The sequence below is a fragment of the Mobula birostris genome, chromosome 21 (assembly GCF_030028105.1).
Source record: "Mobula birostris isolate sMobBir1 chromosome 21, sMobBir1.hap1, whole genome shotgun sequence".
In the NCBI taxonomy this organism is placed as follows: Eukaryota; Metazoa; Chordata; class Chondrichthyes; order Myliobatiformes; family Myliobatidae; genus Mobula; species Mobula birostris.
In genome coordinates this window covers 43215197-43233024 of record NC_092390.1, presented here as the reverse complement: position 1 = coordinate 43233024, position 17828 = coordinate 43215197, and the positions used below count along the sequence as shown (strand labels likewise).

The 17828-nt window shown below is 39.9% G+C and overlaps 1 protein-coding gene across 2 annotated transcripts in view; it reads left to right on the top strand.

Moving 5' to 3' along the window:
• Nucleotides 1–17828, top strand: part of dpysl4 (dihydropyrimidinase like 4) — a 46817-nt gene that overhangs the window by 12121 nt on the left and 16868 nt on the right. For both annotated transcript variants that reach the window (XM_072239383.1, XM_072239384.1), the window contains exons 3-7: nt 1766–1950; nt 2729–2899; nt 4136–4197; nt 4311–4391; nt 5461–5529. In XM_072239383.1, the coding sequence (XP_072095484.1) occupies nt 1766–1950; nt 2729–2899; nt 4136–4197; nt 4311–4391; nt 5461–5529 (568 nt within the window). The remainder of the gene's footprint in view (nt 1–1765; nt 1951–2728; nt 2900–4135; nt 4198–4310; nt 4392–5460; nt 5530–17828) is intronic.

The window sequence follows — 17828 nt, the reverse complement described above, 5'->3', positions numbered from 1 at the left end:
CCAATGGTAGTAGCCATCAGATTGTTTGGAAATCCTAATGTTTCAGCATTCAGCTCACTAATTATTCCCGATTATGAACTGAGGTCCTGAGTTCTAGCAGGATATGGAACCATAGCTGGGGATGTGGAGTGCGGTCTGGGTCTGGACTGTGGGTGAGTGCGTGTGGTAGGAACCAGGATCAACTGGGATCAAGGACATGAGTAGGTTTGCCTTGGTCTGGGAGTGCTTGTGTGTTCCATTTTCTCTTGACCATCTGAAAAATACAAGCTGAAATTCATAGAGTTCTATTTTCCTTTCCCTGTAAATTCTTAGGGATTTACTGGGACAGTTATCCTACTACTGTGCATCATGAAATGAAAGTGAAATAAAAGTATGTTTTGTTACTAATAGGAGTAGCATTCAAATTATGGAAAAGCTGCTGATCCAACACCAGCAAAATTCTGAGATCACCAGATCATCAGAAATTTATTGTGAATAGTCATATCCATGATGCTCCATACTTAGCTTGCTTTTGTTTATTTCCAAATATTTGACAGACCTTTTACAGCACTTGAAATTAAAAGGCTTGCACTAGGAGTGATGGCTTTTGGTACTGGATTAGAGTCATGGTTTCCATTAAAGCTTTTCATAATTCAAGAAGGATAAATAATGTCCAAGACCTGCATGCTTTTCCTGACCAGATTTTTTGTTCCCTTAAACCACAGCTGTACATAGTCTTTGGATTTTACATAGTTAGATGTGTTGCATGATGATACAGCTTTTTCGTACTTAGATAATGAGAATGTTTCTGCATCTAAATGACCTACAATAATGAGCAAAATATAATTTAAGATTTCTAAAATTGCATCATTTATTATTAATGCCACTGTTAAATCATCCATTTCCCATTTGTTTACACAGGAATTAAAGTAATAACAAAGTCAAGTAAAGCCACTTGAAATCTAGACAACACATCCCATATCTAGATGTCATAACCTGCATTTGCAACACCTACTGATTCCCACTTCCTTGCCAAACAGTTGTTGAAGTGCAGCAGAGTTTACAACAAATGCATGCCATCTATTATCAACAAACACAGAAGATAGTCAAGATCAGGATGATGGAGAGAAGAGGCATCTGGAAGGTGCTTGAATGAGCAAGGCATAGAGGGATATGGAATTAGTGTAGGAAGATGGGATTAATATGGATAGGTATGATGATCGGCATAAACACAGTGGGCCAAATGTTGTACAATGCTATGACTACAACCATATTTAATAGAAATAATTCTTGGATTAATAATGAACAATTACCCACTGTCTTTTGACTTTGGCATGTTGCATAAAGGATAAATTATTTATTTTGTCACTAGGTACTCACTTAGCTGGTTTCTATTTTCAGATCCCCAATTTATAAAGTCACAGTCCACTTCCACTGTGACAATGACAAATAGAAAAATTGTGAGGAATTTTTCATGTGTGCATGCAAAAATTCCTACAAATTGTCACCATTTTCAACACAGAAATTTTAAGAAAGAAACATGACAAAAGTTTAGGAAACTGAAGGATATTGAAAAGGCCAAAAGGAAAGAGAAGAATTAGTAAACAAAAAAAATTACACCGCAGGAGTAAAAATTTTGCCAATTAATTGAAAGGATATAAAATATGAAGACCTGCTGTTGGAAACCAAGTATGTTTAGTAACATCAGTGCTGAATTCATGCTTCTTTGTGGCTTCTTCTCAAATTGCCTAACAACACTGCAACATAACCTATAATGTCTTCTCAGACAACTTGGTGACAACCTCATTGTTCCTGGAGGTGTTAAGATCATTGAAGCCAATGGACTGATGGTCATACCTGGGGGAATAGATGTCCACACTCACCTACAGATGCCATGCATGGGCATGAGCAGTGCTGATGACTTCTACCAAGGAACCAAAGCAGCACTGGCAGGAGGAACCACAATGATAAGTACGACCTGCATGCCCCCTTTTACTCATTTGAATGTTCTATCATTAGAATTAAGTTTCCACTCATTTGATAAATGTTATTGTTCAGTCAAGAATTAAATTAATATGAATAAACTTACTTAAGCTCATGCTAGTTTTAAAATTCACTGTAATGCCTATATTATTCAATTCACTGATTGCAATCAAGTGATACAAAAAGTTGTTTAAGAAATACCCAGTGAAGACAAACGTTTATGTATGTAAACTGTTAGGATAGAATGGTTCAGTTATGGTGAAGTAATGTGCTACTACCTGTCTATAAGTAGATCTTCTTGAATGCCCATGAATTGACTTGCTCAGACATTCATTCCTAATCCCAAACAAAAACAACATTAACATTAATTAGTACCAATTGGGCAAGGTAGAAATACTATCACATAAACAATCTTGTTCTAGCAGCTAGCATTGTTAGAAGTTGAGCACCTGCTGTTGAAGGTGTAGGCCCCTTTTTAACAAAATGTGCACCTGCATTCTGATGGTGAAATTCACAGAAATGTCTTAACCCAATTTTAATTAACTGTTACCAAAAAATATTGCTGGTTTGGAAAGGATAAGCATAACTATAGATTTCCTCCTGGAATGGACAAACCCAGTCTCCGTGTTCTTATATTGGGATGCATAGCTTCGCAGGAAAAGAGAAAGTGAGGAAATGTTGCAAATATGAAAACAAATTAGTCAGATGAAACAAGTGGATACATCTGAAAACTGCATAAATAATTTATTGTTGTTTTATGTCCTAGTGGATCATGTCCTTTCCGAACCTGAACCTGGGTCAAGTCTTATTTCTGCCTATGAACAGTGGAGAGACTGGGCTGACAGCAAGTCATGCTGTGACTACTCTTTACATATTGATATCACACGTTGGCATGAAGGCCTGCGTGAAGAAATGGAAACTTTGGTCAAAGACAAAGGTAGATCTTTGTATTTTAAATGGCTTCTAGGATAGGGATCAATCTGTTTCTCCAAAAGGTGATTTTGGTATATAATTTCTAACTAGACTTCCAAGGAGAAGTGACTCGCTGCACAATTTGAGTTTTTCTGATAGTCTGGGGAAGGCAAACCTGTTATTATGTGCAAGCATTCACTGTTTTCATGGTAAATAGAAGTAACAGTGGGAAATTCTAACTATTGTGATGACAGTTGTGTATATTGTAACTGTTTATCTTGAAACTAATGTCTACAGTGATAAAAGAGTGCGGGAAAGAAGTTACCATGTTTTCCACTTCACTCAGAGAAGGACTGGCCCAATTTTACATTTATCGGCATCATTTGGGGTGGTTGTACCCCTTACTTACATTTTGACATGTTTTGGGATTTAATAGTTCTCAGTGCCATTTTTCTATTATAGTAAAAGTATTTAATTTGAGTTATGGAAAGTGGATTTATGATATTTCTAAACATAATTACTGCCATATGGAACAGAAGTTAGAGCTGTTTCTTTAACATTTTAGGGACTGTAAGAGGCGGATATACAGCAGTTGCATGATGACAATGGTGCCAATAGCAGACAGGGTTATCAAACATAGCAAGCTGTTGTCACCAGGTCAAGTGCATCACTAGCTGGCCAGTGGTGTAGTGACATCTACACCAGACTTTGAGGCGAGTGGTCCTGATTTCAAATCCGTCTGGGACTTTGCAATGCTCCATCCATGCTGGTTTGAGTACTGAGCTAGAAACTCAACCTTGTAAAAAAAAAACTAATCAAATCCTAAAGACATTGGAAAGTGTGCCACAAAATGTGGAGAAGAACAACAAGTGTATCACTGTAGTATCTTTCCAATGAGAAAAGGAAAGCTGAGGCAGAATTTCTAATTATTCATACATTGTTTTACACTATTTTAAAGTATTAATTTGTAAGCTATCTTGGACAAGGTTTTTCATTGCCCTGTGTTTGAGAGCGTGCCATTTCTTCAGGAGAAATTGCTTCTGTGAAGTTTTTTGTTGATACATTTTGATGAAGTCCAGTCCTTGCTTCTGCAGACTGTGTGCATTTTCTGGATAAAAGTAAACCAAAGCACGTACCTGAACCACTGCTGTTAAAACATTTAATGTGGAAATGTCAGTCTGAAGTTCATTCAGAGTTGCAGAAGAGAAATCTGCAGCAAAAGGCATGATGTTTTAATATTTTTATCCTCTTGTTCAATTAGGTGTGAACTCTTTTCTTGTGTTCATGGCATACAAGGACAAATACCAGTGTAGTGATGCACAGGTAACACTGAGAGATACTGTTACTGTAACTATTACTGTTGTAACAATTTGTTTCTACTTCTAATCATACTTCCTGAAGCACAAAGACTAATTACACGTCCTTTACCCTGGCAGATATATGAAATCTTCAGCATCATCCGAGACCTGGGTGCTATAGCACAAGTGCATGCTGAGAATGGAGACATCATTCAGGAGGTAAAATTAGGGTTAGATAATCTGGCAGACACACACAGTCTTCATAACTCACAGAAATAAATGTTACTTCAAAATGCACTATTGAATAGTGTATTTTCTTGGATTTAATGAGTATGCCCACAAGGAAACGAATCTCAGGGTTGTATATGGTAACATATACGTAATTTGATAATAAATTTACTTTGAACTTTAATATAATTTTGTCTTAAGTTCTTTTACACGATCCCTCTTCTCACATCCTCTGCTCCAAATATACATTGTCATGCAACAACCAAACCACATTTTCTCATGGCTTGATTTTACAATATTTACTGGAAAGGATCAAAGTGGCTTTATGTCAGATTCAGACCAAAACTGGCTTTATTTTTCACATGCACATCGAAACGTTCAGTGAACAGAAAATACTCTGAAGATGCTGGGGTCAAAGCAACACACTGGAGGAATTCAGCAGGTCGGACAGCATCCGTGGAAACGAACAGTCAACGTTTCTATGAATGCTGTCCGACCTGCTGAGTTCCTCCAGCGTGTTGTGCGTGAAACATACAGTGAAATGCGTCGTTTGTATCAAATCAAATCGACGAGAATTGTGCTTGGCAGCCTGCAAGTGTGTCCATTCTTAACATGCCCTAACTCACTGGTCCTAATCCATACACCTTTAGAATGTGGGAGAAAATTGGAGCACCCAGTGGAAACTCACATGGTCACAGGAAGAAAGTACAAATACAGACAGCGGTGGGATTCAAACCTGTATCTTACAGCCGGTGCTGTAAAGCATTGTGATAACTGCTACACTACCGTTCCATACCAGTCACTACATGGTGTAACCCTAAGCAAGACGCATTGGCATAGTTCTTGAATGGAGTAGAAAAATGGAATATCTAAAAATGAAAGGAGGATATAATCAGTGAAACAATGTTGTCCTGTTAGTTTATTGAGCCACTGTAAGATGATTTATTCAGGGATAATGGGAAGCTGAAGCTGATGATCCAAGGTGTGATGTGATTATAAACTTTTTAAAACAGTGCCAAAACACTGCTCTTTGTATTTTAATGAATCCATCTGTCTTTAGGAACAAAAGCGAATGTTGGAGCTTGGAATTACGGGACCAGAGGGACATGTTCTTAGTCGACCAGAAGAGGTAAAACAGTGTTTTGCTTCATTTGGAAGAGTGTGAATCAGGAAACCGTGATATCTAATTAACATTTGGCTAATACTGAAAGTGTGTAAATTATAATAAACAAAACTAACTGAACCTTAATTTCTGATTTTTTTTTTGCTCCCATTTGCTTAGGATGGATTACAAATTTGTTTTAAACTTGCCACTTGTTAAGGATGATAGTGTGCTTTGAGAGGTAGTACAGGAAGAGAGATGAAGTCAGGGCATAGTTTGAGGAATATTATTTATTGATGGAGAGCATATTACCTGTTACTTTGATAGGGGATGTATGGAGAGAAAATTCAAAACAGGAAAACAAAAACACTGGAAATGACATTAAACGTGGATTAAGTGTTGGTATCACAAAAAAGTAGATTTTTTTTTAGCATGTTCAGCAGGATTAAGACATTGAATTGAAGTTTTTAAAGTAAAGCCAAAATATAAAATTTTGGAAATCTGACATGAAGAGTTCAAACTGAGAGCCCTTCAAATAAAGGATTTTGATGAAGAGTTTTTGACACAAAATATTATCTATTTCTCTTTCCACAGAGGCTGTCTAACCTTCATTTTCTGATTTTGTTCCATAAATCAATTGTTTAGGTGGTTGCAGTTGTAAATTTATAGCTATCCTTTTGATACACATAGAGGCAGATGTATATGCATACAGCATATGAAACGATGCAATATTCTGTCAGAGTGATAACATGAATTAAATTTACATACATCATCTTTTTTTAAGAGACCTCAATTTAAATAACATGCCTACGAGGTACTTAGAGGTGGAGATTCGTCTCTACCAAAGGAGGTGTAGGACTCTCCTTTCCTCCGCTAGCCTCCATATCACCCTTTTGCAAGGTGAGGGGCCTGCTTAGCCCTCCCGCGCCCCCCCCCCCCGATCGAGGTCACTTGAAGCCATGGGAGCATGTGGTTGATGGTCCTACAAGCAACTGGAGTATATCACAAATCCTGGTTCTGTGACCACTGATGCCATGCAGACAATTTCTAAAGAGTAGATAGACTGATAGATACTTTATTGATCCCAAAGGAAATTACAGTGTCTCAGTAGCATTACAAGTGCACAGATATACAAATATTAGATGAGAAGTAAGAAAGAATTAAAAATAAGTTGCCACAAACAGTCTAACAGGAGGTTGACTCATTATAGATCCTAATAGCCAAGGGTAAGAATGACCTCATATAGCACTCTTTGGAAGAGTGCAGTTGTCCTAGTGTATTACTAAAAGTGCTCCTCTGTTCAGCTAAGATGGCATGCATTGTCCAGAATTGCCAGGATTTTCCATAGGGTTCTTTGTTCTACCACAGCCTCCAGTGTGTCCAGTTTGACTCCTATAACAGAGCCAGTCTTTCTAATTAGTTTACTGAGCCTGTTGGCATCACCCGTGTTGATGCCATTGTCCCAGCACATCACTGCATAGAAGATTGTACTGGCGGCAACAGACTGGTAGAACATGTGAAGGAGAGGCATGCATACTCCAGGGGACCTCAGTCTCCTCAGGAAGGAGAGGCGATTCTGGTCCTTCATGTACACAGTCTCTGTGTTGGTGCTCCACTCAAGTCTGTCATCCAGGTGCACCCCCAGTAGGTCCTCAGCACATCCACATCCTCACCGTCAATAGTAACAGGGAGCAGTGCAGGCTTAGTCTTCCTAAAGCCCATCACCATCCACTTTGTCCTACTGATGTTGAGCTGCAGATGATTCAGTATGGATGGTGTCTGGAGTCACCCAGACATGCCAAGAGCAATCATGGTCATGGAGACCGTGATCACCTACACCATAGGACATAGCACATAATGTGAATAAGCGATTAAGAAGTGATGCTTGATGTTGTGGCAATTCAATTTCATTTGCTATTCTGTTAGTTAATTCTCATTCTTGCAAACTGCCGTTATCTAGTGGGTACTATTAGTGTATATCCATTTAGTGACCAAAAGATTTTACACCTGAGCCAAACTAATACCACATCACATTCTGTAGCAAATTGCTACTGCTGTGAGAGAGATGGATCAACAAGTGAAAGCAATCCCGTGTCATAATAGTTGGGATCATTTTTGTATCTTTTAACACACTTATACCATAACTTTATGTCTGCATTCTATGGGCAGTTGAGAAGTAATGCATTTCACTCATGAACTTAAAGTACCTACAGATGTCTAGTGACCTTACGATTATGGACTTCCCTTCTTTGGGAGCTGCTTCCTCTGAGGTGTCTCAAAGGGGTCACTGATTAGGATTGATCATTGTAACCCAATATTAAGGGACAGGCTGGGGCTTGTGGTGGACAAGCCAAAGCAAGCCTCAAAAGAAATTCTCAGGAGCAACACAGACTCAATCCTGTAACACTTGGCATAATGTGAAATGATACCAACAACTGAAAGAGGAAAAAGTAAATACAAAACTGAATTTTCTTTCTTTTTAAATCTTTTTATTAATTTTCCAAAATTATAAACAATAACAATATTGATACAGAGAGATTGGAATAATCTTATTGTTGATAAGCATGTACACAAAAGATTTCAAATAATACAGGTATAATAGACTTCCAAACTCTTAATATAATTAATCATAGAGAAAAAAAAGAAAAAGAAAAAACCCCAAAAAAACAAAAAAAAAGAAACTAAATACTAAACCCCAAAAAAAAAGCAAACAGAACAAGGCTAGACCAATGTCTTGAATCAAACACGTTCAGTAATGTCGTCAACTCCGCTCTTCTATTCATATATTTAAAGTTAATAAGAAGGATTCGGAAAGGTCAAATTACATCATATGAAAATGTTGAATAAATGGTTTCCAAGTCTCTTCAAATTTAACCGAAGGATCAAAAATGTCGCTTCTGATTTTTTCTAAATTTAAACAGTTTGGGGAAACCATTGAAATGTGGTAGGAGGATTGGTCTTCCAGTTCAATAAAATGGATCTTCTGGCTGTTAAAGTAACAAATGCAATCTCCAACAGGCTGAAGAGGATAAAAATCTATGTTCTATCATTGGCAAACCAAAAATTACCGTAATAGGATGGGGTTGTAAATCAAAACGCAAAACTGTTGAGATAATATCAAAAATATCTTTCCAGAATTTTTCCAAAAGAGGACAGGACCAAAACATGAGTTAACGAAGCCACCTGAGAGTGACATCTGTCACAAATAGGGTTTATATGGAAATAAAAACAGGCTAATTTATCTTTAGACATATAGGCCCTATGCACCACTTTAAATTGTATTAGTGTATGTTTGGCACATATAGAGGAAGAACTAACTAATTGAAAAATTTTATCCCATTTCTCTATAGGTCGGCAAAGTTGAAGCTCCCTTTCCCATTCATTTTTAATTTTGTCAGATATACCTGGCTGTAATTTCATGATTATATCATAAATAGATGCTATTAATTCCTTCTGAAAGGGATTTAAACCTAAAATGTTATCAATGTTATCAGTAGGGTATGAGATCGGGAAGGCAGGCAGCGTGGTATTTAAAAAGTTTCTTATTTGTAAATATCTAAAAAAAATGGGATCTGGGCAAATTAAATGTATTAAGTAACTGTTCAAAAGACATGAAACAGTTATCCAGAAATAAGTCACGAAAACATGTTATACCTTTCATTTTCCATATCAAAAAGGCTTGGTCCATAACCGAGGGTTGAGAAAAAAAATTAGATATAATAGGGCTTGATAATATAAATTTGTTCAAACCAAAAAATTTACGAAATTGAAACCATATTCATAATGTATGTTTAACTATTGAATTAACCATTTGTTTACTCAATTTAGATAATACAAAAGGAAGTGAAGTTCCTAAAATGGAAGCCAAAGAGAACCCTGTACAGAGTAGCCTTCAAGGTTTACTCAATGTAGACTTGGAATTATATTCCAATCTTGTGTCCAAAATATTAAATATCAAATATTAATTGCCCAATAATAGAATCTTAGATTAGGCAATGCTAAACCACCATCTTTTTTGGACTTCTGTAAATACTTTTTACTTAACCTGGGATTTTTGTTCTGCCATATATAAGAGGAAATTTTAGAATCGATAGTATCAAAAAAAGATTTAGGAATAAAAATTGGTATTGCTTGAAATAGATATAAAAATTTAGGTAAAATAACCATTTTAACAGCATTAGTTTGGCCAACCAGTGATAGAGACAATGGGCACGACTTAGTAATCAGCTGTTTAACCTGACTAATTAATGGTAAAAGGTTGAGCTTGAATAAATCCCTATGTCTCTTAGCAATTTTAACTCCCAAATAAGTAAAATAGACAGTAATCACTCTGAATAGTGAACATCTATAAATGATTTTTAAAAAAGGCATCGTAAGTCTTGCGAGACCATGGATCTGCGGCTGGAAAGTCTTCACTCTCCAGGGTGCAGGCCTGGGCAAGGTTGTATGGAAGACCAGCAGTTGCCCATGCTGCAAGACTCCCCTCTCCACGACACCAATGTTATCCAAGGGAAGGGCATTAGGGCCCATACAGTGTCGTCGCAGAGCAATGTGTGATTAATTGTCTTGCTCAAGGACCCAACACACATTGCCTCGGCTGGGGCTCAAACTCACGACCTTCAGGTAACTAGTCCAATGCCTTAACCACTTGGCTATGTGCCCACACTATCTATAAATGGGAGCCTGCATATTTAATAGAAAAAGTTCACTCTTACCTAGATTCAATTTGTAACCAGAAAAACTACTGAACTGAGCAAGCAGAGTGCCGAAATGGATTTTCCCAGGTTAGAAATATATAATAGTAGATCATCTGCATATAGTGAATATTTATGTGTCTCATTTCCACGGGTAATACCAAATATATTAGGGGAGTCAGGAATAGCAATAGCTAGTGGTTCCAAGGCAATGTCGAATAGTAGTGGACTAAGAGGGCAACCCTGCCGAGTACCACGGAATAAATGAAAGAAGGGAGATCTTTGATTGTTAGTAAATACCGAAGCCAAAGGAGTAAGATATATCAATATAAGTATCTTGGATTTTGAATGTTCTTGAAATCTGAATATTAAAGGCTGAAGGTAAACTTCTTAAAAATATATGAATGCAAAGTGAGTTTTCAAAAGTTAGCTGTTTGTTGGGCAAACAGATCCTGAAGAGTCTCAGTCTGAAACATCAACTGTTGATTCATTTCCGTAGATGCTGCCTGACCTGATGAGTTCCTTTAGCATTTTGTGTATGTTGCTTTGGATTTCCAGCATCTGCAGACTTTCTTGTGTTTATTGCTCTTAAGTCACATTTCCTGTTCATCTACCATTGAAAACCACTCCATCACAGTAGATATATGAGTCTCTTTCAAATGTAAAATCTGGGAGGGAAGCTCGGACAAGGATGATAGTTCAGAGCATCCTATGACCTACAATGCATATAGTAAGTATTTAAACCAGCTCTTTGAAATTGCAGAAAAAAAGAGACCTTCCCTAAGGATTCAGGTTCAGTCTCATGTGGATAAGTAATGTGGTGAGATGGTAGTCTAAATCTTACCTCAACTCTTCAGCTAAGCCTTCCTTTGGGCCATCAGGGTAAACTAGATGATGGCATCTCTGGTTTCTCATGTGAAGAAATTGTGACTCTCCAAGGGATTCTCAGCCCTTCCCAACAATGTTTGTTGGATTCATGGAAAAATTGTTTTCCTGTGTAAATGTCGAACAGGACAGACGGCTAAATTGTTAAGTGCAGGAAGTCCTGTATGGCGTGGATCTGTTAACAGTCCTTTCCCTAATGATGTCATTGAGTTGGCTGAACGGCTCATGACTTCGAAAAAATCCCAAAGGTAGTAAATCTGGGAGAAATAAAACAGAACGTTATTGCTAATACTTTGAATATTTTACAGATCAAAATTAGTTTACTGAAGTACATTGCATTTCACTGTTTCTTATTGTACATCATTACCACTTGTCACTTCATGATTTCTTGCAAACTTCACTGTTTACTTGGAATGGTATCTTTCTTCTTTCCGTTTCCATAGCAGCAAATATTTGTGTTAAGTATTTAGCCTCCAATCTGTTCACTTGTTATACTTCCTCTGCCCTGATGCAACAAGATTGTTTTCAGCTTCTCATACCGTCCCTCAGCTGTCTCAGGAGAATTGCAGGCAGATGGTGTGAGATTGTGTATTGGCCTTGTTCCTTCACAAGTACACCTCTGCTTACTACAAGCCTTCCTTCCTCCTGAGTTAGATGAACACTCCTTTTGTACAAACGTTTGTATATGTGGCATTCCTCTCATAAGCTTGGAATTTCTCCTGCCATTCATGCTATGTGTCACAAAATCTCCATATTTTACATTCTCGTTCATTGCATTAGGTTGACATGCATGGACAGAATTATGTTATCTGCTCTCAGCCGTTCAGTTCTGGATTTAACCTGCACAGAGACAAACTTTACCAATTCTAAATCCATTTTTTTTTCAGTAAATGCTCATTAATCCTTTCACATACATTACTGTTTAGATCAACACATCTATTAGATTGCTAAAGTTTTGCAGGTCTCAACGTCGATGCAGTTAGTTATACAGTATGTCAAAGTCATTCATGTTCATGTGACACCACCCAAAGAAGTTTAATCTTGTTGCCGCTTCTTTCTTTGGAAGGTTGTAGTAATTAACAATGGCTTTGAGAAGATCTATGCTCGCATGGACAGGCCTAATTGTTTGACAGATCTCTCTTCCGTGTCAATGAACCAAACACAGCAACATCTTTGCCTTTGCCATCTTCTTTGTATTAGCAACTGTCAGCTCATTATAGAGGAGCCCACATTGTGAGCACCAGGTGCGGTACAATAAAGTGAAAGTACAAGTAAATCACTGCTTCACTTGGAAGGCATGTTTGGGTCTCTGGACAAGGAAAGAAAGAAGTTGTCACTCAAGGTGCTCATGATGTAGTCTCCTTACACTACCAACTCCAGATTGGGTAATCCTTCCAGGGAACTTCTTCGTTCCCTCCGCAAGGCTGATCCTGAGGTTCCTGTTGTGTATTTGATGTTTCAGCAGTTTTTGAGTAATCTTGTAAATACATTGTTTAATTAAGCATCCTTTTTTGCTTACAAAATTCTTTGCAAGTTATATATGAAAATACATGAACTGCATATGTCGTGACGCCATCTTGTGATACATGCACACCTCACTTAAAGTACAAACTTAAGACTCACACCTCTCTGCTCTGTTTCCTTTGAATTAGTTTAACATTTTGAGGTTACCAAACATAACAATTCCGCTTTCCACACGCAAAATGCTGGAGGAACTCAGCAGGCCAGGAAGCATCTATGGAAAAGAGTACAGTCGCCATTTTGGGCCGAGACCCTTCAGCAGGACTGGAGAAAAAAGATGAGGAGTCAGAGTAAAGGGGTGGAGGGAGGGGAGGGAGGAACACAAGGTGAAATCGAGAGCGGGGAAGGGTGAAGTAAAGAGTTGGGAAGTTGATTGGTGAAAGAGATACGGGGCTGGAGAAGGGGGAATCGAATAGGAGAGGTCGGAAGGCCATGGAAGAAAGAAACGGGAGGAGCACCAGGGGGAGGCCATGGGCAGATAAGGAGATAAAATGAGAGAGGGAAATGGGAATGGGGAATAGAGAGGGGAGAGGCATTACCGGAAGTTCAAGAAATCAATGCTCAGGCTATCAGGTTGGAGACTACCAGATAGAATATAAGCTGATGCTCCAACCAGAGTGTGACCTCATTGCGACAGTACAGGAGGCCATGGACTGACATGCCGGAATGAGAAAGGGAAGTGGAAATAAAGTAGGTGGCCACTGGGAGATCCTGCTTGTTCTGGTGGACGGAGCATAGGTATTCTGTGAAGCGGTCTCCTAATCTACATCAGATATAACCAATATACAAGAGGCCATACCGTGAGCACTGAATTCAATAGACAACCCTAACAGACTCGCAGGTGAAATGGTAGTGAGGGAGGAGGTGTAGGGGCAGGTGTAGCACTTGTTCCACTTGCAAGGATAAGAGCCAGGAGGAAGATCAGTGGAGAGGGACGAATGGACAAGGGAGTCGCATAGGGAGCGATCCCTGTGGAAGCAGAAAGTGGTTGAGGGAGGGGCGGGAAAGATGTGCTTGGTGGTGGGATCCCGTTGGAGATGACGGAAGTTACAGAGAATTATGTGCTGGACGTGGAGGCTGGTGGGATGGTAGGTGAGGACAAATGGAACCCTATCCCTGATGGGCTGGCAGGAGGATGGGGTGAGGACAGGGTGGAAGTTGGAGGCAAAGTTGATGAAGTCAACTAGCTCAGCATGGGTGCAGGAAGCAGCACCAATGCAGTCACTGATGTAGTGTAGGAAAAGATGGGGAGTAACACCAGTGTAGGCTTGTAACATAGAATGTTCCACATAGCTGACAAATAGGCAGGCAAAGCTGACCCATGCCAGTACCTATGGCTACATCTTTTGTTTGAAGGGAGTGGGAGGAGCCAAAGAAATGTAGTGGTGCTGCTTCCTGCACCCATGCAGAGCTCGTTAACTTCATCAACTTTGCCTCCAACCTCCACCCTGCCCTCAAGTTTACCAGGTCCATTTTTGACACCTCCCTCCTCTTTCTCAATCTCTCTGTCTCTATCTCTGGAGGCAGATAATCCACTGATGTCTTTTACAAACCCACTGACTCTCACAGCTACCTGGACTATACCTCTTCCCACACTGTTACTTGTAAAAACACCACCTCTGCCACATCTGCTCTCAGGATCAGGCTTTTCATCCCAAAACTGAGGAGATGTCCTCCTTCTTCAAAGTAAGGGGCTGTTCTCCTCCACCATCAACGCTGTCCTCAACCACATCTCTTCCATTTTGCACATGTCTGCCCTCACCCCTCCTCCCGCCACCGCACCAGGGATAGGGTTCCTCTTGTCCACACCTACCACCCCACCAACCTCTGCGTCTATCACATAATTCTCTGCAACTTCTGCCATCTCCAATGGGATCCCACCACCAAGCATACCTTTCCCTCCCCCCCCACTCTCTGCTTTCTGCAGGGATCGCTCCCTACATGACTCCCTTATCCATTCGTCTCTCCCCATTGATCTCCCTCCTGGCACTTATCTTTGCAAGCTGAAGAAGTGCTACACCTGCCCCTACACCTCTTCCCTCACTACCATTCAGGTCCCAAACAGTCCTTCCAGGTGAGGCGACACTTCACCTGTGAGTTTGTTGGGGTCTTCCATTATATCCTGTGCTCACGGTGTGGCCTCTTGTATATCAGTGATACCCAACGTGGATAGGGAGACCATTTCGCAGAGCACCTACTGTACGCTCCATCCGCCAGAAAATGAGGGATCTCCCAGTGGCCATCCATTTTAATTCCACTTCCCATTCCCATTCCGACATGTTACTCCATGGCCTCCACTACTGTCACAATGAGGCCGCTCTCAGGTTGGAGGAGCAACACTTTATATTTTTTCTGGGTAGCCTCCAACCTGATGGCATGAACATCAATTTCTCTGATTTCCAGTAACAACCCCCCCCCTTCTATTCCTCATTCCCATTTTCCTCTCTCACCTTATCTCCTTGCATGCCCATGGCCTCCATCTGGAGCTCTTCCCCTTTTTCTTTCTTCCATGGCCTTCTGTCCTCTCCTAATAAATTCCCTCTTCTCCAGCCCTGTATCTCTTTCATCAATCAACTTCCCAACTCTTTACTTCACCCCTCCCTCCTTCCCGGTTTCACCTATCACCTTGTGTTCCTCCCTCCCTCCCCCCACTCTTGTACTCTGACTCCTCATCTTTTTATCTCCAGTCCTACTGAAGGGTCTCAGCCCGAAACATCATCACTACTCTTTTCCATAAATGCTGCCTGGCCTGCTGAGTTCCTCCAGCATTTTGTGCATGTTGCTTGGATTTCCAGCATCTGCAGATTTTCTCTTGTTTGGGATTGAGTTCCATTCTCCATCTTACTTACACTTAATTTATCCATAATCTCCTCCATTGTTCCAGGAAGGAAGAACTTAGTATCTTAAAGCCTTCAGGACTCAACATTGAGTTCAATGATTTTAGTTTAACTTAACCTGATTTGCATCTCATATTTCCATGTTAGTTTTTTCTGTCAGGCTACGTCCACACTAGACCGGATAAATCCATAACCAAAGCTTTTTCTCTTCGTTTTGACCCGCTGTTCACACTGAAATGGTGTTTTCCTCCCCCCGAAAATGGAGCTTTTCTGAAATGCTCTCCAGAGTGTGTAAATCTGAAAACGCCGGTTGGGCGGTGTAGTGTGTACAGGGTAACCAGAACTTTTTAAAAATGCTGTCATGACGTGGCGGCAGCGCGGCATTTCATTGTTTTCTTGAACACAACCTCCAACACCACAACAACAATGGTGGACGGCTTCATGCGTGTGTTGTTTACTTTATTGTCTACGTTAATAGCTTGTTTGGAGTTAAACATAGCTATCTACCACGTACAGGCAGCATATCTATGTACAAAAAGGCATCTTTTGTACTCACAGTCATTATGCAATGGATCTGCAAAACGTCAATGTCGTTATCAACCGTACGCTGAAAAATTGCTTTCGCTGTTGTTATAGGTCCTCTAGTTTTTGACCAATGGAAATAGCACAACGCCACCGCGGAAACGGAAATAGTATACCTGACGAAGGGTCTCGGCCCGAAATGTCGACTGTACCTCTTCCTACGGATGCTGCCTGGCCTGCTGTGTTCACCAACAACTTTGATGTGTGTTGCTTGAAATTCCAGCATCTGCAGAATTCCTCGTGTTACCGTTTCCTCTTTGCTTGTTTTCTGTAGATGTGTCCTGTGCATTCCCAGTAGGAGGAGATTCGCCCAAATACCCGTTTTAATGTGGACGGAGGTATTTTCAAAAACGCCTATCGTTCTTATGCGAAACCGGTGTTTTCAAAATTATCTAGTCTAGTGTGGACGTAGCCTTACTCCTTCCTTTCAGCTATCATTCTTCTCCTCCTACTAGCATTTCACTCAGACATAATCTTTGCCTTTACCTTTTAAACATGACTCCATCTCCATTTGTGACATTTGATCTCTCCTGCAATCCACCCTGTCATAACCTTTCAATTTTTTCTCTCTGCTTTATCCCTATGTTCTCTACCAATTAAAATTTGCATTATTCCTGAAGCATTAACTCGATGTCTTTCACCACATATACTGCTTGAGCTACACACATCAAAGTTGCTGGTGAACGCAGCAGGCCAGGCAGAATCTCTAGGAAGAGGTACAGTTGACGTTTCGGGCTGAGACCCTTCGTCTGTTGTTTTTTCCCCAGCATTTTGAGTTTTTTCAGATTTAGATCATCGGGAGTATTTTGCTTTGCCACTATTTTATTGTAAAAGTAAGTTTAGGATTTGCCTTGTACGGCTGCCACAAGACAACAAGGTTCACGACGTCTGTCAGTGATACTTAACCTGATTCTGATCCTGAATCTGTTGGATGAATAGAAGGTACCTCATTAGCTTTTCCACTCACTCTCGCCACTCTGCAGAATGCTGAGCTGCACTGAGTTATCTGTATTATTTGGACATAAGGTCATTGACAGTCCAAAATCCAACGTCACCATACAGCCTCCTCCCACAGTAGTCTGCAAGACTGTCCTCAGCAGCAAATTAATGTTTCAAGCAAAGCCTCACTTAAAGTTGATTTAACACATGCACGCCACTTTCTGACAGCATATTACATTGTACTCCCTCCAGTAGCTATTCTTACTTTGAATAATGTACTCCTTGCCACATTCTCCGGGTTCCTGGTGAGTCATCTTATATGTTTATTTCTGAGCTATTCACATCATGGAAATGGCCGCCCTCTGCCTCGGCAGCATTTCGCTGACCTGGAAAAAGCCGAACACTTTCAATTGCTGCACTACCGCGAGTTGACACTAGATGGCAAATGTTTCTTACAAAGTAGGAACAGTAGGAACGTAGTAACAAAGAATATTAATAAAAATTCAAAACCAGTAATTTTAACTCCACTATATTTTGAATGACATACCTGAAAGAACTACAATCCATAGATATACAATTAGATTTAATGATTAGAGGCTTGGTTATGGTTAATTATAACATAGTCCATCATTAAACTTCATGCAACATCACACGATATCTTACAAGATCATTTTGTAAATGCTCAATTTTTCATCACTTCATTGATTTGTTAGGTTATAGTGGAGGAGGCTCATATTATTGCAGATTCTGGGGGAGTGTTAAATTACTGACAGCAGCCATGGGATTTCTATCTCAAATTATGCATTCATGGAACCCCAGATACGTCAGATTGATGTTGCTATGTGAGATAGCTTTGTGATCTTTGTAC